The 25,622-nt window shown below is 38.3% G+C and overlaps 1 protein-coding gene and 1 long non-coding RNA gene across 2 annotated transcripts in view; one reads left to right on the top strand and one right to left on the bottom strand.

Moving 5' to 3' along the window:
• The first annotated feature begins 912 nt into the window (after positions 1–912).
• LOC134326124 (equilibrative nucleoside transporter 2) overlaps positions 913–25,622 on the top strand; it is a 35,748-nt gene continuing 11,038 nt past the window's right edge. The window contains exons 1-11 of the mRNA XM_063008333.1: positions 913–1,050; positions 1,295–1,390; positions 9,549–9,606; positions 11,151–11,232; positions 12,750–12,895; positions 13,447–13,586; positions 16,745–16,879; positions 19,950–20,047; positions 20,328–20,406; positions 24,537–24,706; positions 24,819–24,921. Coding sequence (XP_062864403.1) covers positions 9,566–9,606; positions 11,151–11,232; positions 12,750–12,895; positions 13,447–13,586; positions 16,745–16,879; positions 19,950–20,047; positions 20,328–20,406; positions 24,537–24,706; positions 24,819–24,921 — 994 coding nt within the window. The 5' untranslated portion in view covers positions 913–1,050; positions 1,295–1,390; positions 9,549–9,565. The remainder of the gene's footprint in view (positions 1,051–1,294; positions 1,391–9,548; positions 9,607–11,150; positions 11,233–12,749; positions 12,896–13,446; positions 13,587–16,744; positions 16,880–19,949; positions 20,048–20,327; positions 20,407–24,536; positions 24,707–24,818; positions 24,922–25,622) is intronic.
• Positions 9,538–11,127, bottom strand: LOC134326125 (uncharacterized). The gene is made up of 3 exons (XR_010014495.1): positions 11,064–11,127; positions 9,679–9,754; positions 9,538–9,553 (listed from the first exon to the last, which is right to left on the bottom strand). It is a non-coding gene; the product is annotated as an uncharacterized LOC134326125 (long non-coding RNA).

Here is a 25,622-nt window from a genome sequence, read left to right as displayed (position 1 = left end):
GTCACAATATTCTAATTTTCTGAGATACTGAATTTGGGGTTTTCATTAGTTGTCAGTTATAATCATCAACATTAAAAGAAATAAACATTTGAAATATATCAGTCTGTGTGTAATGAATGAATATAATATACAAGTTTCACTTTTTGAATGGAATTACTGAAATAAATCAACTTTTTCATGATATTCTAATTTTATGACCAGCACCAGTATACATACTCATATATATAAGTATATATAGATATATATGTTAGGATTTTGACATTATGTTTTACACTAGTGGTTACATTCATGACAGGACAGGTAATAACTGGTTACACAAGATGCATCAGTGCAAGTCCCACGCAGAAACTCCCGGACCACCCCACCTGGGGATCGAACCCAGGACCTTTCTTGCTGTGAGACGACAGTGCTACCCACCGAGCCGTCAACGATTTAACATCGTCATCTATTCGGATCGGTGTTTCTTTATGTTGATACACCTGCATAATGAGCCGATTCAGTTCACCGTTAGTAGTGTTTGGGTCGTCAGTTACGAATTGCCTTCAAGATATCAGTCTGCAAGTCACTGCGACCACGACCATCCAGCTGGGGTTTTTCCTGAGTTGGTTTCTGAGTGTAAGGAAGGAAGCGGAACAACCAAAACATCAGAGTCTAAGTGAGTTCGAATCGAAACGAGTCATGTTGCTCACTGACTCACTTCCCTTTTGTAAATCCATCGAAGCTGGCTGCATTTCTTGCTAAGTAGAAATCGCAAACTTTTTCCTCCTCTTTCTCATCTGCATCCTATTATTAAAACATTGCAGTTTCCTCAGTTACAGAAGGTGCATGAATACAAATCTAGAGCACGTCAATTCTAGTTAGTCGCCATGTTCACGTTGGGCTGGCTCTTCCTCCCTCCTCCCCCGGAAACCTCCAGCTCTAGTGAGTGACATCCAACCGCGTTGTCGCGTCTCCCCTCGCTACTGATGTGAAGCAGAGCTCGCTTTAGGATATCCACGATGTTTCATACCATCACTCATCCATAAACACACTGATGCGAGGAATGAACAGGTGAATATCATCTCTCTCTCTCTCTCTCTCTCTCTCTCTCTTTTTAATAAGACCGTATGATTGCTTACACAGTGTTTATGTTGATGAATTAATGCTAACAAAAACGATGAGCCATTGATACACGTGCTTCTGATCTAAAACATAAAACGACTCTATTCTGTATCCATCAGGTCATTCACGATCGATTTAAAAACAGCATTAATTAATTCAATAATTTCTTTATTTACGTGTATGACGTTTACAGGGTATTTGCTGTGGAGGAACACGAGTGGCCGAATGAGCAGAAATGACCACTGACACAGTTTAAACTCCTGTGGAAACCCTTTATAAAAGAGTGGAGGTTGGTACTCATGTACTTCTATTTAAGATCGATGACCTTTGGTTGTGAACTGGGTGTTTAACTGGCTTATGGTCAGGTGTACATGTGAATATTTGTTGGGTTGATGAAGTGTCTAAAAACGTGAGGGTTGTAGGGTGGCCAAGTGGGTAGCACTGGGTCCCCAGGTAGGGAGGTATGGGTCCTTTCTGTGTGGAGTTTGCATGTTCTCCCCGTGTCCGTGTGGGTTTCCTCTAGGTGCTCCGGTTTCCTCACACAGTCCAAAGACATGCAAGTGAGGTGAATTGGAGATACTAAATTGTCCAAGACAATGGTTTAATGGTTTGATATAACCAGTGTATAACCAGTAACTACCGTTCCTGTCATGAATGTAACCAAAGTGTAAAACAAGACGTTAAAATCCTAATAAACAAACAAACTAAAAACGTGAAAAAAGCTTAATGTAATGTACTAAAACAACTACTTATGAATGTTTGTCTTTAGTACTTTATTATATTGGATTGACCAACCTGTGATCAAAAAGGAAAATTATAATTTTTACATTAAGCTATTTCCTTATAATGAATAATAAATGGAAAGAAAAAGTGTAACATAAAGTTTATTATTTTTCTACTGGACCACGGTGGCTTAGTGGGTAGCACTGTCGCCTCACAGCAAGAAGGTCTTGGGTTCGATCTCCAGGTGGGGCGGTCCGGGTCCTTTCTGTGTGGAGTTTGCATGTTCTCTGGGAGCTCCGGTTTCCTCCCACAGTCCAAAGACGTGCAAGTGAGGTGAATTGGAGATACAAAATTGTCCATGACTGTGTTCGATATAACCTTGTGAACTGATAAATCTTGTGTAATGAGTAACTACCGTTCCTGTCATGAATGTAACCAAAGTGTAGAACATCCTAATAAACAAACAAACTGGACCACATGTTGGGCATTTCAAGAGTAGAGAGTACTTGTGACCAGTTAAAATTAAAGCAAGTTTGGTAAGCTTTTTTTTACATTTAAACATGTTATGAGAAATTACAAGGACAAAAAGCTTAACACTTTAATGGTCTGCTCAATCATTTGGTTGAGCTTAATTTGAGTTTAAATACTTGGGTAAAAATAAGCTGTATTTAAATAATCTTGTTTGGGCCGTATCCACTCCTTGGTTGATGTGTTAAACTGAAAAATATTGGTATTGATGATCAAATTACAGCCTGCAGCTGAAAAATCATCTATGAAAGTTGCATCATTTTCGTGATCACTTTAACTGTTTGGTAGAGGCTACAGTTGTTAGGGCAAGGTTAAGGTACTGGACTAGTTATCAGAATTTTGCCAGTTTAAGCCCCACCACTGCCAAGTTGCCACTGTTGGGCCCCTGAGCAAGGCCCTTAACCCTCAACTGCCCTCAACAAAAAAAATTGTGTTCAGTCATAATTGTAAGTCGCTTTGGATAAAAGCGTCTGCTAAATGCTGAAAATGTAAATGTAGAGGCTCATTAAAAATACTGTGTGCACTAGTAAAACATATTAATTGGTTGTTGTTGGTATAATCCCAAGAAACTAAGAAATGCAAAGAAAAAATATATTTTAACATTATTTTCTTGGTAAGACCATTAAAGGGTTAACGTGACTATGTATTAAAACAATGACATAGGAACACCAAACTTCACATAATTATTACTGGTCATAAGTACTCACTACTGCTGAAATGATTCTTCAGAACACTGTGGCTTTTGGATAAGATTGGCCACCCATTTTCTACAGCATTTAGCCAACATTAGTTTAACCATTAAGATCTCTTTAATGACATAGTGTTCCCACGTCATAGTTTTAGTCTGTTAAGCCACATTAAGCTTTTTCCTTATTATAGGTTTAAATGGGAAGAAAAAAAGTTTGTATACCGTGTTATTTTCTTTTTGGATCAGAGGTTTATCATTTCAGCAGTAGAGAGTTCTTATGACCAGTAATCACTGAGAGAAGAAGGTGTCCCTAGGGCTTGTTTTAGTTCATTAAGCCATGTTGAGCTTTTTTCTTATACTAAAATTGTTAGGAAAAGGTTTAACATGAAAATTATACATTTTCTTTTGGACGACATGCTGGTCATTTTAGCAGTAAAGAGAATTTATGACCAGTAATCACAGTGAGAAGTTTGATGTTCCTACGTCATTGTTTTAGTACATTAAGCCACGTTAAGCGTTTTAGACTCTCCCTTAGGTTAACATTGTTTGTTGGATGATCATTATTGGTAAACCACTCACCAGTTTTTGTAGTCCACTTTGTCATTCTACAGTTGTACAGATTGACATTTGAACCAATGAATTGGTGGTTATTATGGTCAGTGGATATTTTCTTATATCTTCTATTTTCTTTTTGGCTTTTGACAGTCTGTAGCTTTGTTGTCCTCAATGTAGGCTGCTTGACCTTGTTCTTATGAACCAATGTCTTAACTTTTAAGGATTAACGCCGTCTAACACTTACTCTACAAGTAAAGCCAGAATTGGTCTCTTTTGGTATGTTCAATAGGTATTTTTTATTCCAATTCTCTTAAGGTACTGCTAGCACTGTTTTTGCCACCCAGCTCCACATGTATACCCATAGTTTTTAAATGGGATGTGCAGCAAGCTTTTAGTGAGTGCCCACATATTTTTGGTCGTATAGAGCACCACACGTACCGGTAGTGGTGAATTTGTCTGAATATTTATATTTTTGAAGGAAATCTGTTAAAAGTATGTGGACACCGAATGATCACTTCCATTATGTCCAAGTCTATGGAATTTAATATAGAGTTGGATCCACCTTGCTGCTATAACAGCCTCCACTCTTATGGATGGCTGCATGACTGAATGTTAATTTTTTTATTTTTACCAAGTAACACTGGGCACTAATGTTGGGTAATAATTTATTCTGATATGTTAATAGGCTTACAAGCAGCATTTCAGGGTTGCTGTCTGGTCTATGTAGGCCAGTCAGATACTTCCACATCAGATTTGGCAAATCTGTGTATTAAGGAAGTTAGCTTTGTGCTCTAATTTCACAAACCTTTGCTACAATGTAATAAGCACACATTCTCTCGAATGCCATTATATGCTGTACTGTGTGATATTTTCTATACTGGAAGTAAGGTGCCCAGTCCATCAAAACTGACCACAATTCATCCTCACCAAATTTCACAGTTGGTACTGTTCTTGGTGTCCTCTAAACCTTAAATTAGACTGCTTAGATTCTTCAACACTTTTGAGTATAGAATATATTAAAGGAAATATACCAGTGTCCAATGGCAGTATGCTTGTCACCATTCTAGCCAATGCTTGTATTTGTTCATGATGATTTTAAGCTTGTGTGCAGCTGTCCGGCTATAGAAACTGAATTTATAAAGCTTCTCAAAAACATTTCTCATAAAGATATTGCTTCCTCTTTCTGTAAGTCTTTGTGGTTTTACAGTTGACCGGTGGCACTGACCTTGCAACGTTTTGCAATTAAGCCTCCCACTGGAATAATGTTTGCCTAATTTGTTATTGTTCTACAAAGAGTTAGTGCCACCGACTTGTTTGGACCATGTAGTTTCCCATGGCGTTCATTTGCATAAGATATAGAGCAGAATTACTTTTAAATAAATGGCTCGTTCAAACCTTTAACAGTTTGGCGTAGCCATAAAAAAACAGAGCAGTAAATTTGGTACTCTGAAAGGTGGAGGCGGACAGATGGAGGAGCCAGATAGATATGACTGTGACAGCAAAGACGTTGAAAGCATTTAAACAGGTTACTAAGTAGAAGTGTTTTTTAAAGTTGATGGTGCAAAGCTGAAAGTGTTTTTGCAAGTGGACTATAGTAAATGTCAAGGAATAACTTTTTTATGTTAGCCACTTAAAGTGACAGTAACATCTGAAATATTGCTGTTAATGTCTTTTTGTAAAAAAATAAAAATCTCTTGGTAAAAGTGGCAACAGGGAAAAGGTCTCACTCTGGTTAATATGTGGCTGTTTGAAAATGAATTCTGGTTAGATTGACTTTATAGACGCAAGTCCATTTTTACATAAAATTAGTTATATTTATAGCATTTAAAGTGACTTTCACAGAGAGGAATGACTAAATCCCCCTGATGTTGTACAGGTAGAACCTTCATGATAATTTATACAAAGGTTTCTACATTAGAAATAGCATGGCAGTCCACTTCACTTGTTTAAAGCTACAAAGCCAGTAGCATTACTGCCTGCCTGAAGTGGTGCTATCAATAATTTGACCTGAAGCATAACAGTAATATTAAATAATTTAAGCTTGTGATTGTTGTTCTTATCCAAAGTGGTTAATTTATAGTTGGTAAAGAAGCATACATTAAAGTCCTGCGGGAATTTCAGATTTACTGAGCTGCAGTATGAAAGACTGTCCCTTCAGTGGTCAACACACTGAACTAACATCAACTACATTTGTAGTTAATGGCTAACTTAATGTATTAAAGGGTAAACAGTCATTACAGCTTTCCTTACAATGTCATTGAACCTTTTAAGTATCCTGTCCTTCTCAAATGACCAGCCAACTCATTTTTAAAGTTAATGTATATACACATTTTGTTTAGTATTTAGTATTTTTAAGACCCAGAGTTTGATATGAGAGGTATAAAAAGCTACACAATGGAGCCAGCTAAGTAAACCAGGTTTTCTTCAACATTTATTTCACAAAATATGGCTAGTTTGTTAAAGCAAACTAAATGGGAGCATCAGAAATTTGCATTTACTCTTAAAATCGTTTTATTAACACCAGAGGTGGGATTTCGAATACATCGTATCGAATCTCAGCTCTGCCATCCGTCTGGGCTGGGCGGCCACATGAACAAAGATTGGCTGTTTTTCACAGGGTGGGTAAGCCGGACCAGGGTTCCTCATAACTGCTGGCTGATTGATGGTGCCTGTGCAGAGTTGGGGAATAATGCGTTGATCAGGGTGTGGCTCTCCGTGCACAAGGCTGATCCGCATATGAACTCGCCTCGTGCAGGTGAAAAGAGGCAGTTGGTACTGATCATGTGTCAGAGAGGGCGTGTGTCAGTTGCAAAGCTCCTCAGTCAGCAGTGGAGGGTTGTATCGATGGAGGGGAAGCATAACGCAATCAGGGTAATTGGATACGACTAGATTAGGGGAGAAAATTGGTTTCAAGCATTGGGAGAACTTGCCTCCAAAAATATATAACGGCAGCATTTGACAGAAGGTGCATGATTTATTAGTGAAAAGACATTCTATAAAATATAATTAATAAAATTGTACTCTAATTGAGTCTGCTAAATGCCATAAATGTAAATATGTGGTACACATAAACATGGGGTCTTTAGATTCCCTTGCATTGATGCCCATAAAGTTTCTTATTCAGTCTAAATAAACAGATGTATTCTAATTTATCTTCAACCTACTTTGCCACTGACATGCTAGTGTGATTTCAATTGTTTAATCAGTTAGTCTAGGTCCAAGAATACTGTTTAGTTATATCAGTTAAAGCTCCTCTGTAGTTACAGAGAAAATGCAGCCAAAACCGACTCTCTTTCTCATGAGATTGAAAACACTTACTGGAACTGATACAGGCACTCAATATCTTTACCGGTAAAAGAGCTCAGAGATCCTAATGCTATTTCTGACACTCAGATTTTAGTTTCCATTTCTTATTGTAATGCTCCTCCTACACTAACAAAAGAAGACTTAAATGAGTTATTACTACTTTATTTAAATTATTTAACTACCAAGCAATAGACCAACAATAATTATCCAACAAACAATTTCAAACCCACAAGTAAAGAAACTCTATGATCTATAAGTGTCCAGTGCCAAAGGGGCAGCATAGACCCCACAATTTCACAGATTTAACGAGTTTAACTTGTTGGTAGTGTCATGTGTTAAAGCTGCTTTATCCTGGTCAGGGCTGCAACAGGCCCGGATCCATTGGGAAACACTGGGCACATGAACACAACAACCTGGACAGGGTGCAAATCCATCACAGCGCCAGCATAACAGAACACTGTGCCACATGAATGCTTTCAAATGCACATAAAGTGCATACATCCTGTTATCTGCCAAATTAATTAGAACAGAAGATAATCCTGTGTAGCCCCCAGGTGTCTTTATTTATATGCAGTGTAGGTTTAGGTCAACAAATGTTATATTAATTCGTATTTATTCATAATAGTAAGTATTTATATTATGAAGTATTAAGTATTAAAATTTAATTATATTAATAATTTAAAGTATTACAACATATTTGTCTGTACAAAAAATCTAAAGTCAAGGAACATTCAAAATAGAAATATTGTGCTCCCAGACTTACAAAGCACTTTATTAGGCACACTTATCTAGTATGTACCCTTATTGATTATTTTATAAGCTACACCTACCATATATAAACTTTGTGGGTATACAGTTACAGACTGTAGCTCATCTGTTGCTCTGTACTCCCCCGTACCACATTTTTTTTTATTTGAAAGGGACCCCATAGGCCTGACCTGATGATGATTGGATGGTGGATCATTCATAGCACTGTACTAACAGTAACATGGTAGTGTGTGTTCTGGTGTGACTGTATCAAGTATTTGTTTAAATACTGTATAAACAAACTGGCCTCTTATCAGGAACACATACCCTGTTAGCGCGGGCTGCAGGTGTACAGTTAGCGAGTTCATTTGCTATTTTTCATGCACACTGTGGATGAATGTTATCTACCTCTAGTCTTTTATTACTGGACTCTTTCCGATCACAGGACGCTGCTGGCTTTGTATTATATTTTAAAAATATTAATTGTTGAAGTTACACCAAGCTTTTAAATTTAAAAATAGGGTTACAAAATGCACATGATACAGTATGCAGTGAATAAGTATAGCTCATTTGCCTTGTCATGACACGTCACTGCCATTGCTAGTAAGTGTCCCTCCCTAGATTTGACGTGACCATATCCTACCACAATCACCAGGGAGATGGTGTATGGAAAGATAATGTGGGTTTATTATTCTGTGTGATCTAATTTGAACCAGGATCCTGGTCAAATGCAAACACTGCTGATGTTACACAATGACGTATTGTTTACACTGGAGCTGGAATATGGTGTCGGTTTGTAGGACTGATTTTGTGCTGATCAGTGAACTGTCTGTAGATCAGAGTGTGATTTACCGACCGGGTAAGGGTGGGTTTTAGTGATTTGTGCTGGAAAAAAAGTTGCTCTTTTTGTATATGGACATCCCTCCTAATAATTGAGTTTAGGTATTATAGCCTACCTATTACTAAGAGGTGTAAAATATAATCAATAAATAAAATTACATAGTAACTGCTTTGTGCTAGCAGCTTGGGGGATGCCTTTTCCAGCTCCAGTATGACTGTTTCCCTGTGCACAGAGGGAAGCCAATAAAACACAGCTTTAAATTTGATATGGAGGATATCAAGTGGCCTGCACATAGCCCTGACTTGTACCTCAATGAACACCTGTGGATTAATTAGACATTGATTGTGTGCCAGACTTTTTTGGATCAACCGGCACAAATTATGCTCCAATTTTTTTTGGGAAAGCCCTTAAAAGATTTGGTTGGTGGGGTCCTGGGCCTTGTAATGTAACTTGTAATAACTTTATTTTTGTGAAGGTGAGACCTTTGAGCTACTCTACATCACTGGAAAGGCTTTACTTAAGTAACATTTAAAGCATTTAGCATTGATTCAGTAATTTGGTTCATTGGTTATCTATTTATTTATTTTTAAATACAGGGGTCACAACAAATGTTCTGTAAATTAATTACAGTTCATTTGACCCAGTGATTTCAAGGAGCAGATAAACACCAAACACCAACACATCAGTGTTTCAATTCCTCTGCTGTTACAGTCTCACATATTCATTAGTACTCGAGTTCACATCGTCATTAGTTGCAGCTCCATTCTTTCACACTGTATGCTATAAGTATTTGGACACCTAACCATGAGCTGGGCATTAATATGAAATCAGCAAATGCCAATTAATGGTTTTTGCTGATTTCTGTGCTGGTGTATAGGCCAACAGCGTGTACGCCAGTCATTATTCTGAAACTACGTAAAGAATAGTGTATATATACCTGGAGTTATATAGGGAAGGAACTTTACTACCTTATCTCTTTACTGGAATGTGCAGCTGTTTTCCAGGTCTTCCTCACTGTTTACTTAGCCATGCATTAACCTGCCGTTTTTCCACTTGCAGCATCCCTGGATTCAACAATGAGAACAATGAGGAACAAAAAGAATGAAACAACCGACCGGTGAGTTTCATTCTGTAACTTAAAACCTCTGTTTAGCAACTGGTTTTAAAGGTATACTTCAGCATTTCCTACCTGATATTCATCTAGTTATCTATCACATCTGTAGTGTGTAGGCGTTCTCCATCAACAGGACACAAACCCATTTTCCCTGTAACCAGAAAGGAAATGAAAATCCTGTTTACCTAGAATTGGTCAAAGAAAGCCCATCCAGATCATTACCAGTGTTAAGTTTAAAATGTATCCTGGTGTAGGGGTGAGCCCATGGCATGGGTAATTTGCCCTTTTGTATTGGCACCAATAATTTTTTGTTAGCATGACAACAGCAAGCCACAAGCACTGGGGTGGCACAATGGTCTATTACACGGCGGCACAGTGGCTTGGTAGGTAGTACTGTCCTGGGTTTGATTTCCAGACCGGTTTCTTTGTGTGTGGAGTTTGCATCTTGCCCCTGTTTTCTCCCACAGTTTAAAAACATGTAGGTTAGCTAAATAGAGATACTACGTTGTCCATGATGGTGTTAGATGTTGAACTTGCACTAATGTCCTACATTCCTGTCATGAAGTGTAAAGTTTTGCTGGATTCCAGGACACTGTGGCCTTAAAGGAAATAAGCAAGCAGACTTGACAGCAAAGCAAGCCGTAACGACCATGCTCCCACAGTGTCTTTACCCACCATCTGATCTGAGATTAGCCATAAAGTCAGAAGCTTGGCAAAAAGTATGGGAAACGTTTACCACCAATAAACTTTACGAGATCCATCCTACTATAAAAACGGAGAGAATTCAATACTCCAAAAAGGATGGGAACAAATTATTTACACAAGGAAGACCAGGCCCCCACTGGCCCCCTTTGTGGAGCAGGAACCTCTGTTAAACACATTCTCAACCCATGCTAAAAGATAAATAACACCAGAACAAAATTTTACAATGCAAACAACTACAAAGAAATCTTCACCTCAGTCTCTCCCAAAAACTGCTTACAATTTTAGAAACAGTAGGACTTAAAATGCTAAAAAAAAAATCAGTTAAACTCTACACCCACACAGTTACTCAAAAAAACATCCTAATCCATATAAAATGAAGCATATCGACCCCCACTTAAAGATGGAACCTTATATTCAGCCATGATAATAGCCATAGCAGCATTAAGACACTGGCATTAAGTATCGAACAAAGAAACAAACTAAAGTGTAAAATCCTAATAAATATAACATATACATTTTATTTAACTGATGGATGTGGCTAAAATACCTAAATTCAGTAACCCAGGGTGTCCAAATACTTTTGGCCATATTGTGTATGTATGGTGGTGTAACACTGCAGTGGTTTTTAAGTTAAACAGTACGTTGTCAAAAAAATCTAGACACCCTGTCTTGTTGATTTGGCTGTTTTTTCCACTCGGTTACTAACAGTGCACTACAAAATACCTTCACCATGTTTGCTGTTGTGTTAAATGGACCTGAGCTGCAGAATGTAGCCTTGTGTTTTGTTTCTCCTTTTAATGAGAATTTCACATTAACCCATTTCACTTTCTCCTCTGTTTCAGCTGGCATTTAACCGGCATCATTTTCTTCATCCTTGGACTGGGAACTCTATTACCATGGAATTTCTTCATGACCGCATCAGTGGTAAAAATCATTTTGTACCTCGAAAGAACAAAAAAAAAAAAACTGTTTTATACTACAGCCACAATAAACATTTTAGCTACTATGTACTTGCATAAACAAAGACACTTTTTATTTTGGACACATGAAATGTGCAGCTTGTTGATTGTAATGAAGTAGCATACTGAGGAAAAATGTGCAAACTGGTCAGCTGATTATACATGTAGTTGATTAGTCATGGAAATATGTGCGCATGGTGCATTTTCGGCTGCTGTCTGTGATTTTATGGATCACTGAGGGTGCTGGTCAGGAGGTTTTTTTTTTTTATTAAGAACTTGGGTAAATAGTGTTTGCTTCTGAGTGTTTGTTGTAATTTAAGCTTAAATAATTATGGTTTATATCTATGGAAATTGAAACTTGTTAAGCAGATGACTTTGATTTGAAAGAGATTATCAGTCAGGAGATTATATGCATGTTGTGGGTTTTTGCAGAGTCAGTACAGTTCTCTATCCACAAAAACTGGCAACCCAGCACAAAAAGGCCTGTACAAACAATCATATCCTTTTGGTATTGTTAACCCTTTGATGCACAAGCTAAGCAAACCCCTTCTAATGCACAACATGGGTCAAAAATGACCCATATTCATCCATTCAAGAATATTTTCATATGCACATTTGTCAGTTATTCATGTATTTGCTGTCTTAGCTAATAAAAGCTATCTATACTAGAATATGTAAACAGCTAGCAAGCAAATAGTATTGGACATATTCAAGATTCAAGAGCCTAATCTTTGGTTGTCTTTCAAAAGATCAGTAAATATGTTTTTGACTACAAACACAAAAACATTTTTGACCCATGTTGTGCATTAGAAGGGTAGTGATACAAAAATGATTTTTATTAAAAAAGCAAAAAATATAAAACTGAAATAAGGATTTGTGATGATCAAAAACAAGTTAATTGAAAAATGCATGGAAGCTTGAATGACGAAATTAATTTATTGCAAAGATATAGAAAATAAAAACTCAGTTGGGTCACTTTTGACCCAGGTTGTGCATCAAAGGGTTAATACTTAAGAAATTAAGTATTAACAATAATAATGAGGCAGTTTTATCAATGTATTTTTTGCCTGTTTTGTGCAACAGCTGTTGCCTGTTGTTCATTTATTTCTTTGTTCAGTCTCCATGTGAGCTTGTGTTGGCACGACTGATCAGGTGTACCCGCATTGCTAAAGGCTTGTTTTTCTTACTTCATTACAAAGATAGAGGCACTGATTTTGGATGTTGTTTTTTGCTCAGGGAAAAAAGTCATGCTGGGACAGGAAAGGGCCTTCCCTGAACTGTTGACACAAAGTTGCAAGCATGTATTTGATTTCATTTATTAGATTTTACACAGCATTTAGCAATAGGTGAGGTTAAAGCACCTGAATATAATAATATAGAAGGCTGTATTTACTTTACATTTATCTGTGCTGTATGGTTCAGTGACTTAATTGACCTTTGGATCTAACCATTGTTTTGTTTTAATTATTTTTGTTTGAACAGTACTTCAATAAGAGACTGAACACATCAGTGATGAGCAATGGCACACTCACTGCCAGTAAGGAGTATTATTTCGATAACTGGATGACGCTGCTGTCCCAGCTGCCCCTGCTGCTATTCACTTTGCTCAACTCCATCCTTTACCCACGGTGAGACACACAGTCTGATGGGGTTGGTGGGGATGGGGTTATTTATTTTATTGTAACTTACTAGCAGTGTGTGAAATTCTACATGCTTGTGTGATTCTTTACTCATATGCTTTTGGGAATCACTGTGACTGCAGCTACATTAGTCTTGTTTCTGCTTGTACAATCACAACATAGCACTTTTATCACTATTCTTACACACTGCAATACAACTGTGATGATCTGTGAAAGTAATCGATCAATGAATTCAAGAAACTGATCAATAAGCATATAAATGAAAGAACAGATACAGAATTATTAAGTAAAGTAATGGTAAAGGAATTGGCCAGTAGCATAGTAACTAAATTGGTTATTGCATCAGTTTATTAATTTAGTTATTTAAGTGAAAAAGTTAATGAATTAATTAATAAATCTGACTAAGTTATTCACTAAATTGGTTATTGGATCACTGGAACCTGAGGGTGGATTCTGCCAAATGATAAGACTGTATAACTCAAAATTATCGCATTAGTATTTTCATATCTTACTGACTGGGGTTGATCTGTTTCTATCAGGATATCAGAGAAGATGCGGATAGCGGGCAGCCTGGTCTTCATCCTCCTCTTTTTTATCTTCACTGCCATTCTGGTAAAGGTTCCCATGGAGCAGGACTCCTTTTTCTCCATTACCATGGCAACCATCTGGTTCATCAACTGTAAGTGAGGTTAAAGCTACATGATATATTTAATTTTTCAAGTGTATGTATATATGTATACATATGTATATACAGTGTATCACAAAAAAGAGTACACCCCTCACATTTCTGCAAATATTTTATTATATCTTTTCATGGGAAAACACTATAGAAATAAAACTTGGATATAACTTAGAGTAGTCAGTGTACAACTTGTATAGCAGTGTAGATTTACTGTCTTCTGAAAATAACTCAACACACAGCCATTAATGTCTAAATGGCTGGCAACATAAGTGAGTTCACCCCACAGTGAACATGTCCAAATTGTGCCCAAAGTGTCAATATTTTGTGTGACCACCATTATTATCCAGCTCTGCCTTAACCCTCCTGGGCATGGAATTCACCAGAGCTGCACAGGTTGCTACTGGAATCCTCTTCCACTTCTCCATGATGACATCACGGAGCTGGTGGATGTTAGACACCTTGAACTCCTCCACCTTCCACTTGAGGATGCGCCACAGGTGCTCAATTGGGTTTAGTCCATCACCTTTACATTCAGCTTCCTCAGCAAGGCAGTTGTCATCTTGGAGGTTGTGTTTGGGGTCGTTATCCTGTTGGAAAACTGCCATGAGGCCCAGTTTTCGAAGGGAGGGGATCATGCTCTGTTTCAGAATGTCACAGTACATGTTGGAATTCATGTTTCCCTCAATGAACTGCAGCTCCCCAGTGCCAGCAACACTCATGCAGCCCAAGACCATGATGCTACCACCACCATGCTTGACTGTAGGCAAGATACAGTTGTCTTGGTACTTCTCACCAGGGCGCCGCCACACATGCTGGACACCATCTGAGCCAAACAAGTTTATCTTGGTCTCGTCAGACCACAGGGCATTCCAGTAATACATGTTCTTGGACTGCTTGTTTTCAGCAAACTGTTTGCGGGCTTTCTTGTGCGTCAGCTTCCTTCTGGGATGACGACCATGCAGACCGAGTTGATGCAGTGTGCGGCGTATGGTCTGAGCACTGACAGGCTGACTTCCCACGTCTTCAACCTCTGCAGCAATGCTGGCAGCACTCATGTGTCTATTTTTTAAAGCCAACCTCTGGATATGTGGACTCAACACGTGGACTCAACTTCTTTGGTCGACCCTGGCGAAGCCTGTTCCGAGTGGAACCTGTCCTGGAAAACCGCTGTATGACCTTGGCCACCATGCTGTAGCTCAGTTTCAGGGTGTTAGCAATCTTCTTATAGCCCAGGCCATCTTTGTGGAGAGCAACAATTCTATTTCTCACATCCTCAGAGAGTTCTTTGCCATGAGGTGCCATGTTGAATGTCCAGTGGCCAGTATGAGAGAATTGTACCCAAAACACCAAATTTAACAGCCCTGCTCCCCTTTTACACCTGGGACCTTGACACATGACACCAGGGAGGGACAACGACACATTTGGGCACAATTTGGATATGTTCACTGTGGGGTGTACTCACTTATGTTGCCAGCTATTTAGACATTAATGGCTGTGTGTTGAGTTATTTTCAGAAGACAGTAAATCTACACTGCTATACAAGCTGTACACTGACTACTCTAAGTTATATCCAAGTTTCATGTCTATAGTGTTGTCCCATGAAAAGATATAATGAAATATTTGCAGAAATGTGAGGGGTGTACTCACTTTTGTGATACACTGTATATACAGTGGGGGAAATAAGTATTTGATCCACTGCTGATTTTGTAAGTTTACCCCCTTACAAAGACTTGAACAGTCTATAATTTTTATGGAAGGTTTATTTTAACAGAGAGAGACAGAATATCAACAAAAAATCCAGAAAAAAACATTAAATAAAAGTTATAAATTAATTTGTATTTAATTAAGGGAAATAAGTATTTGATCCCCTACCAACCAGCAAGAATTCTGACCCCCACAGACCGGTTATGTGCCCATGAGGCACTCAAATTAGTCCTGTCCCTGTATAAAAGACTCCTGTCACAGAATCAGTTTCTTCCGTTCAAATCTCTCGACCACCATGGGCAAGACCAAAGAGCTATCAAAGGACGTCAGGGACAAGATTGTAGACCTGCACAAGGCTGGACTGACCTCACCTTTCTCAGAATCATTCTTACCCCACCAGGTGAGATCTTGCATGGAGCTCCAGAGCGAGGGTGATTGACTGTGATCTTGTATTTCTTCCATTTTCGAATGATCGCACCAGCAGTGGTCTCTTTCTCACCAAGCTTCTTGCTGATGGTCTTGTAGCTCATTCCAGCCTTGTGCAGGTCTACAATCTCTACAAGACGTCCTTTGATAGCTCTTTGGTCTTGCCCATGGTGGTCGAGAGATTTGAACGGAAGAAACTGATTCTGTGACAGGAGTCTTTTATACAGGGACAGGACTAATTTGTGTGCCTCATGGGCACATAACCGGTCTGTGGGGGTCAGAATTCTTGCTGGTTGGTAGGGGATCAAATACTTATTTCCCTTAATTAAATATAAATTAATTTATAACTTTTATTTAATGTTTTCTTTCTGGATTTTTTGTTGATATTCTGTCTCTCTCTGTTAAAATAAACCTTCCATAAAAATTATAGACTGTTCAAGTCTTTGTAAGGGGGTAAACTTACAAAATCAGCAGTGGATCAAATACTTATTTCCCCCACTGTATATATATATATATATATATATATATATATATATATATATATATAATTTTACACTACATGTATATTTATAGCTCAAGCAGACGCTTAATGTTGGGGCCAAACAGTGGCAACCTGACAGTGGTGGGGCTTGAACCAGTGACTTTCCAATTACTAGTTCAGTACCTTTACCACTGAGCTACCACTGCCTCACTCTGACTCTGCCTCACTTTTTAAAGTCACCAAGGTCTTTATGCTGATCATATCTGGTGCATTTAACTACTATCAGTCCAACATTTTATACATCACTGAGTGTTAAAATGGGCACAATTTTTCTCTTCATATTCTTATTTTTTTTTCACTTTTCTAATCATAAATTTGTTTAGAAATATCAGAGATACATTTTTACACTTTGTAAATAACATTCAGGTTTTATTGCTAACGAGAAACAGTGCATATTTTGCAGTGTGACAGACACAAAAAGCAACTGATTTTGGCTGTGAAATCCTTACCGAGTGCCAGTTTTGACATGTTTGTGTATGCGCAGCGTTTGGAGCAGTGCTGCAGGGCAGTCTATTTGGGTTGGTGGGATTGCTTCCTCAGAGATACATTGCGCTGTTCATGAGTGGACAAGGACTCGCCGGCACCTTCGCAGCTCTCGCCATGCTGTTCGCCATTGCAAGTGAGTCACATGTTCTACTGTGTAAACACACACACACAACACACACTGTATGCATTTAGTCACATACAGAGACATATCCAAAATTACATCATTATAATTTTATTACCTCAATAACTAATCCTAAATTGCTCCAATCCCAACTTGTTTGGAAGATGTTTTCGGCCTGAATGGCAGGAATGTAACTTAACCAGACTGTCTGCAATACTCTTTCAACTACTTATTATATTAAGTAAATCATTTACATTTTCTATACTGTCCCAACTTTTTTTCTGAATTGGGGTTGTAATAAATCAATAAAAACATGGAATTTGACCAAGGTTGTCTAACGGTACGTGCTAAGTGTACATGATAAACTGTAAGCTCATATACAGTGGGGCCAAAAAGTATTTAGTCAGCCACTGATTGTGCAGGTTCTCCTACTTAGAAAGATGAGAGAGGTCTGTAATTTTCATCATAGGTACACTTCAACTATGAGAGACAAAATGAGAAAAAAAAATCCAGGAAATCACATTGCAGGATTTTTAAAGAATTTATTTGTAAATTATGGTGGAAAATAAGTATTTGGTCAATAACAAAAGTTTTACTCAATACTTTGTAACATAACCTTTGTTGGCAATGACAGAGGTGAAACGTTTCCTGTAAGTCTTCACCAGGTTTGCACACACTGTAGCTGCTATTTTGGCCCATTCCTCCATGCAGATCTCCTCTAGAGCAGTGATGTTTTGTGGCTGTCGCTGGGCAACACGGACGCCACAAATTTTCTATGGGGTTGAGGTCTGGAGACTGGCTAGGCCACTCCAGGACCTTGAAATGCTTTTTACGGAGCCACTCCTTCATTGCCCGAGCGGTGTGTTTGGGATCATTGTCATGCTGGAAGACCCAGCCACGTTCCATCTTCAATGCTCTCACTGATGGAAGGAGGTTTTGGCTTAAAATCTGATGATACATGGCCCCGTTCATTCTTCCCTTAACATGGATCAGTCGTCCTGTCCCCTTTGCAGATAAACAGCCCCAAAGCATGATGTTTCCACCCCCATGCTTTACAGTAGGTATGGTGTTCTTGGGTTCTTCTTCTTCCTCCAAACACAACGAGTTGAGTTTTTACCAAAAAGTTCAATTTTGGTTTCATCTGACCACATGATATTCTCCCAATCCTCTTCTGGATCATCCATATGCTCTCTGGCAAACTTCAGACGGGCCTGGACATGTACTGGCTTAAGTCAAGTCAAGTCAAGTCACCTTTATTTTTATAGCACATTTAAAAGACAACGTGTGTCAACCAAAGTGCTGTACATTAAAATCAGTTATAAATACCACTCAACTATGCAACATTTAACAAATAATTAACATACATACAAAACAACATACATACGCACCAACATATAAACATGTAAATCAAATAAAACCACAAATGGACTCAAATGCCAAAAAAACAAACAAATTACTTTTCAAATTTAACTTAAATGCATCTATTGTGTGGGACTCCTTTATGAAAAGTGGAAGACTGTCACCCTTGAACCTCATTTTGAGAGCGTGGAATAGGTAAGAGCAGCTGGTTGGAAGATCGTGGAGCTTGTGGAGTGGAGTGAACACAGAGAAGGTCTGCGATATAGCTCGGAGCCAAGCCGTGTAAAGCTTTCAGACATGCAAATGCTGCGGCGGGATCCCGATAGATGTAACATGGGCGTCGTACTGTTCCCATAGCAACACAGCGTGTGTAAACCTCAGTAGGCAGGCGAGTGTTTGAATTTAAGCGCAGCAGCTCCGGTCCCGAATAATAAGGCATATCACCGTATATGTGAAAGTATATGGCAGACTTTGAATCATTACCCGAGGCAGGGTAAAGTCCATGAATAAATCCAAACAGGACTAAAATTGCCACAGCAAATTCAGAGTTGGAGCAGGGCAGCAACGGCTCGTGTTAGGCAAGCGATAGTACAGATTAAGTCCAGAAAACTCCGGGTACAATAAAATCCAATTCAGTCCAGACTGAATGTTGTCCTCCCGTTCCTGAAGGAGTAGCGATAATCCACCAATAAGATCATTTACTAATTAAAATTCAAAAAATAATAAAATACGGTAACGGTAGCGGCAGCCAAATGCGCCAGCGTTCACCATCACCATCCAGTACCCAACAGACGCCGAGACCATCCGATGAAAAACAGGAGCGGCAGAGACCACAAAAAGACGAAAACAAAAGAAAAACATGACAAAAATACAACAAAACATGACAAAATACAGCAACGGCAGCGGCAGCCAAATGCGCCAGCGTCCACCATCACCATGACAACGTTAAGCAGGGGGACACGCCTGGCACTGCAGGATTTGAGTCCCTCTCGGCGTAGTGTGTTACTGATGGTAGCCTTTGTTACTTTGGTCCCAGCTCTCTGCTCATCAGGTCCCTCCGTGTAGTTCTGGGATTTTTGCTCACCGTTCTCATGATCATTTTGACCCCACGGGATGAGATCTTGCGTGGGGCCCCAGATCGAGGGAGATTATCAATGGTCTTGTATGTCTTCCATTTTCTTACAATTGCTCCCACAGTTGATTTATTCACACCAACCTGCTTGCCTATTGTAGATTCACTCCTCCCAGCCTGGTGCAGGTCTACAATTTTCTTCCTGGTGTCCTTCGACAGCTCTTTGGTCTTGGCCATGGTTGAGTTTGGAGTCTGACTGTTTGAGGCTGTGGACAGGTGTCTTTTATACAGAGAACGAGGTCAAACAGGTGCCATTAATACAGGTAACGAGTGGAGAGCAGAAGAGCTTCTTAAAGAAGAAGTTACAGGTCTGTGAGAGCCAGAAAACCTGCTTGTTTGTGGGTGACCAAATACTTATTTTCCACCATAATTTACAAATAATTTCTTCAAAAATCCTACAATGTGATTTCCTGGATTTTTTTTTTCTTATTTTGTCTCTCATAGTTGAAGTGTACCTATGATGAAAATTACAGACCTCTCTCATCTTTCTAAGTAGGAGAACTTGCACAATCAGTGGCTGACTAAATACTTTTTGGCCCCACTGTATGTGGTTATTGATACAGCTGTTTGTGTGTATATGTGAATGTTTAGGTGAAGCAGATGAAAAGACAGCAGCTCTTGGGTATTTTATCACTCCTTGTGTTGGGACTTTGGTAACGCTGATAAGCTACCTGCTGCTACCCAGACTGGTATGTTAATGCTTGTGTGTGTGTTGATTTGCATGTTCGTGTACATTTTGTGAGACTGTACTAGTGCTGTACAGTCTTTTCTCTCTGCTGATCTAATAAAAAACCATATCTTTTTATGTAAAATTGCTATCACAAATTAAAATGCATAAACACGCACTGACCACTGTATGTGATTAAATACCTGAAATAATTTGAATGCCTAGTGGTGAATAGACTAAAATTTAATTAGTATCGTTAATCGTATATTAACACGCTTGATTTTTTTGTGTGTGTTGGACAGGAGTTTGCAAGATGTTATCTGAACAGGAATCAGAGTGAAAACTACGAGGTTGTAAATTCCAGCGTGCTGCTGCCTGAAGGTATATAATCACCTTGTTTTTAATAATGGGGGTCCCTGATTTTACTAAATCAGCAGGTGTCTAAAAGTCATGCTTATGCATCTGGTTATGTGTTTCTGTTAATCATTAGAAGAAAGCTGTGCATTAGCTCTGTATAAACAGAAGTGTTGTTTGCTGTAAGTATAGCCTGCATAGAAATTGCATTGTTGCCATGTGACCGGTTGGGGTGGACCAGCAGTAGTATCACCTTTCTGCCCTTAGGAAATGTGTCAGCTTCTCATGCTCATGGTATACTTCAGTGTTAACAGTGTGTTTGTGATTACCATTATCATAATATAATTTGCCAAGTACCGTACTGTTTTCCTGTACTGGTAAATCCTTTTTACAGACAACAACAACTGCCGTACACTGCCATTTTATAGTTAAGGTACAAAGTTTAAATACACGTCCTATGCATACATTATGGCTGTCTTTGGATTTTAATGATCTTTGCAACTGGACTATTTTTCCGTTAAAAATACAAATTTAATGTTCATCGATACATTAAGTATTATTATTTTTTTTATTATTATTATTATTTTAACTAAAGAAAATTTGCCTGGATCAGAAATCCCACACAACAGCTTTGATTATTACATTGTAAAAAGTTCTATAATGGCATTTAACTCCTTAATTTATTTATTATAATTGACTAGAGATTTTTTTTTGTTATTTGAACAGTGACTTGAAGTTTTTAAAAAAGTAAAAGTGACGCATTAAAACCCAACCACATTGTTTGGCTTTTGGTCCATTTTACTGCCATTGTAACTGGTGCATTGCAGACATTTTTTTGCAGAAAAAAATTCACCTCAAATTGGGTACAATTGGGTGTTTTTAACATGAAAATAGCCAAAAAAAATGGGCTAACATGCCAAAATGTATTAAAAATGTGGCCCAAATACAACAAATTTGGTTAATTTCCAAATTTGTTGGATAAAAGTTGATTTTACAAGGTTGAGTGATCAAAGAATGTTGATGATTATTAAAAGCAGCTGAGGGATTAATACGCTAGCCCACCACTGCGAGGAGTTCGAGCTCTCAAGTTGGAGTCTCAGAGGTGCTACTGGCCTGGCCAGGTGCTCAACAGATACAGTTGGTCTTGTGTGAGGGAGGGAAAGAGAGATACCTCTGCTAAATGGTTGTGCCTACACGAGTAGCTTGACTTAACATATGCTGTGTAGCTCTATAAGAATCCATCGCTGACATTTGTAAAGAAGCCTCTATTGACTGCACTTGTGTCTATGGGGTGAGTGCCTGTCTTTGGCTTTCTTTAGCCATTGTGGGGAGTGTAATTGGCACAGGAAGAGTTGTGGAGAGATGGAATTGACTAGATTAATGGGAAAAGGGGAGAAATGTAATGGTAAAAGCTGATTGAGGTAAAAGACATGATGGAACCAAAGGTAAACTGTATGTATATTTACAACCCAGTAGATATATGTTCTTTAGAAGAAGAAATTAGTTTTTCAGTTTTTCATTCACAAGAAAAGAACATTTGCGAAAACCAGTTCTGCAGTTAGCACTACCTCAATTTTTAATAAAAGAGCATTCTGTCACCCTGAAAGTTTATGATGCTAAATTTATAATTCTCATATTACCCACAAAAACCTGGTGTGACAAGGGCACACTTAAAAGGAGGTATGATAAATAGAGGCTGTAAAAAACACAGGTGAGTGAAATGATTCATTTGTAACTACTGTGCACAAAGCAAGGTCCTTATAGACATGGTTTGCTAAAACTCCGGTGACCTGCACAGGGCCCTGACCTCGACCCTATTGAACAGCTTTGGGATGAATTAAAATATTGATTTTGAGCCAGGCCTTTTAGTCCAACATGAGTGCCTGAGCTCACAAATGCTCTTTTGACTAGATGCACACAAAGTATGGTGAAAAACCTCCCTAGAGGAGTCAATAATAAAGCTCAGTGTTAGGTGTCTGCATGATTTTGGTCATAGAGCAAACGTCATGGTTGTGTTAGAGCCGTATAAAGTTTATAAAGTTTGCAGTGCAAATACACTTACTCAGGAAGTGTTTACTTTTCATTCAGTCTTTACCTCAAGCCCGGAGGAGCAGCATAGACGAGCTTTGTTTGTATGAAGGCTCTAAAACAAAGATCTGCTCTGTTCTGTGATGTGTAGATCATTTCAAGTCAACAGTGGTGTCAGTAGGGGTCATTATTAGTGTTTATATTTGTACATTTTAAATTGTTTAATCTTCTCATTCATGGGCACTTTGCTCATCTATCAGTCAGAAAACTTTTCTGGTCTCTAATTGTACCGTTAATTAAAAAAGTATTCAGACCACTTGTGTTGTGGATTTAATTTAGAATGGATATATCTGCCATTCTGTCATCAATCTACACCTGATTATCCATCTTTTCCTTGGCCTTTGTCCCGTTCGGTTGCGGGGTCGGCTCTCGGCGGATCATGATCCGCGCATCGATTAGGCAAAATTTTTACACCGGATGCCCTTCCTGACACAACCCTCCCTATTTTATCCGGGCTTGGGACCGGCACTACAATGCACTGGTTTGTGCAACACTTGATTATCCATAATGAATGTAAAAAAACATGCATACCATTATCAGTTATCAGTACAGTCGACCCTTGACTTACGAATTTAATTGGTTCTCAAGGGCTGTTCTTAAGTCAAAATGTCTGTTAGTTAAACCTGTCCCCCCCCCCCCCCCCCCTTACCTAACCTTTCTAATGTCTTAAATGGTCTTTTTTGTTATAAATACAAGTATATTTTCCCTTAAATCTTAAATTATAGAATAGATAATACTGTAATAAACAATAATAAACAACAATACACAGTAATACTGTACTGTACATAAAAAAACACATCACATTTCAGTACAGTACGTGTGCTGTACCATACACCATAATACATTTCCTTCTTTTTTATAAAATGTATCTACCAGAAACAACAATAACTCATATTTCTCTATTATTTCCTTCTTTATTTCAGTAGTGTTGTATTTTGTAGGTGTAATTGCATGAAAGAAAGAATACTTTACTGAGCTGAATTCCTTATACAACAACAAATAGTAATAGATTTTCTTACCACTACGCTTTTCTTGCACATTCTTTGGGGACATTTTAATATTGAATTTTACAAAATATAAAGAAAACACTGAAAAAACACCATCTGTTGTCCAAATGTTCGCTCACTATATATATATACAGTATATATACTGTATATATACTGTATATATATATATATATAGAGAGAGAGAGAGAGAGAGAGAGAGAGAGACAGTCAGAGTCAACTTGTTCGTGACGTCACGTGTTTTGCGAATTTCGGTTCGTAATCCGAAATTTGTTCGTACGTTAAGTTGAAAAAGATCATTTGTAACCCAAAATGTTCGTATGGTTAACTGTTCGTAACTCAAGGGTCTACTGTAAGCCACTTTGGCAGAAATAACAGCTGCAAGTCTGGATTGGGAAGTTTATCCCATTTGTTATTGCAGATCCTCTCAAGCCCTGTTAAATTGGATTACTAGTGTCTGTGAACTGCCGTCTTCAGCAACACCCCCTAACGATTGTTTATTTTAACAGATCTCTCTCAGTTCTGGTTGTTGGTAGATGGGGGTTGTTGAGCCCCAGGATTTGGGCAGTTTATCCCACTTGTCATGGCAGATCCTCTCTATCTCTGTTAAATTGATTGGCAAGTGTGTGTGAACTGCCGTCTTTAGTAACATCCCCTAACAACTGTTTATTTTTACAGATCTCTCTTACTTCTGGTTGTTGAGACAGCTGCTGGGGAAAATCCATAATACTGTTCATGTTTTTGCAACAGGCCACAAGCACAGCTATTTTAATGATAGTAGCTCTTCTGCTGGTCCATACCAGACAACACAGGCTTTATGTCCTCTGGCATCAATATGTCTTGGCCGCCCAGCTACCTTTTTGTTAATTCAAGTCATGTCCTTCACAGACTGAGTGGGTGCCCATTGCTGTTTCAGAGATACTACAACCCAATCATCTGCCATAGCAATTTGGCAGTATTTTATCATATCCCTAATATACTTGCGGGTATTGTCGTAATGCGATATGTGTCATCACTTTATGTTATCAATAGTGAATTATCTCTCTACCTCTCTATACCTCTCAGCAAAAACTACAGAGAACAGGGAGGTAAAAGATGCCCAGGACTCTGAACCCAATGAGGGTTCCAGCACTTCAGACAATGATGGTACCAAGCAAGCCTTTGTTAGTGTTGAGACTACAGAGACTACCAATGACAAAGAGCCAAAAAGCTCTGTACTGGAAGTGTTTAAAAAGGTAATGGCCTAATGCCATTTTTCAGGGTTATATCGATATGTTTCAATAAAAACAATTACTGTTTAATATTGAAATAAGATCATTCTCTCTCACACTTGCGTGCTCTCTGTAGGTCTGGGTGATGGCTTTCTGTGTTACCTTCGTGTTCACAGTTACACTCTCAGTTTTCCCTGCTGTCACAGTGGACGTGAAGACAGTGTATCCAGGAAAGTGGGGTATGTCTACTGCACACATCGGTCCACTTAACTGTCCATCAGTCTTCACTAAAAAAGAAAATAATAATAAACTACACATGATTAGCAGTATGTTGTACACCCCTACACCCATTGCTAACAGGTGCATACAAGTGTCACAGGGTTCCACCTTTTCAACAAATTGGTTTATTTTATGTCTGCCCTAACAGCTGCCCTGGTCAACTGTAAGTATTGATGTTGAGAAATGAATGAATGTCTGGGCACAATAACAGCTCACAGAACAAAAGTACAAAGGGCTGAAGGCCTTAGCAGATAACAATCAGTCCTCACTACTGAGCTCTAAACCTTCTTTGAAAGCCAGAACAAAACGTATTATTCATTGGCTTTATGGATTAACCTTCCATGACTAAGCACAAGTCTAAGATTAGTATTGATTGATTGATTGATTGATTGAGTACTTTATTAATCCCCGAAGGGAAATTGTGGTGTCGCAGCAGCAATAACAATTATGACAAAGAACATCACACAATGACATTACAATGAGGTAAATAAAGAATCAAAAAAAAGAATTAGGACAAATGTAAATACAAGTAAGATATAAAATCAAAAAATATATATACATAAAGAAAATAAAATATAATAATATAAAAAAATAAGAATATAAAAACCATCTAAAAGGACAAGAACAAAAGAAGCTAAAAAAAGAAAAATAAAAAATAAAA

The sequence above is a fragment of the Trichomycterus rosablanca genome, chromosome 14 (assembly GCF_030014385.1).
Source record: "Trichomycterus rosablanca isolate fTriRos1 chromosome 14, fTriRos1.hap1, whole genome shotgun sequence".
Classification (NCBI taxonomy): domain Eukaryota; kingdom Metazoa; phylum Chordata; class Actinopteri; order Siluriformes; family Trichomycteridae; genus Trichomycterus; species Trichomycterus rosablanca.
The sequence above is the reverse complement of the archived record's forward strand: the minus strand, read 5'-3'. Positions and strand labels throughout refer to the sequence as shown.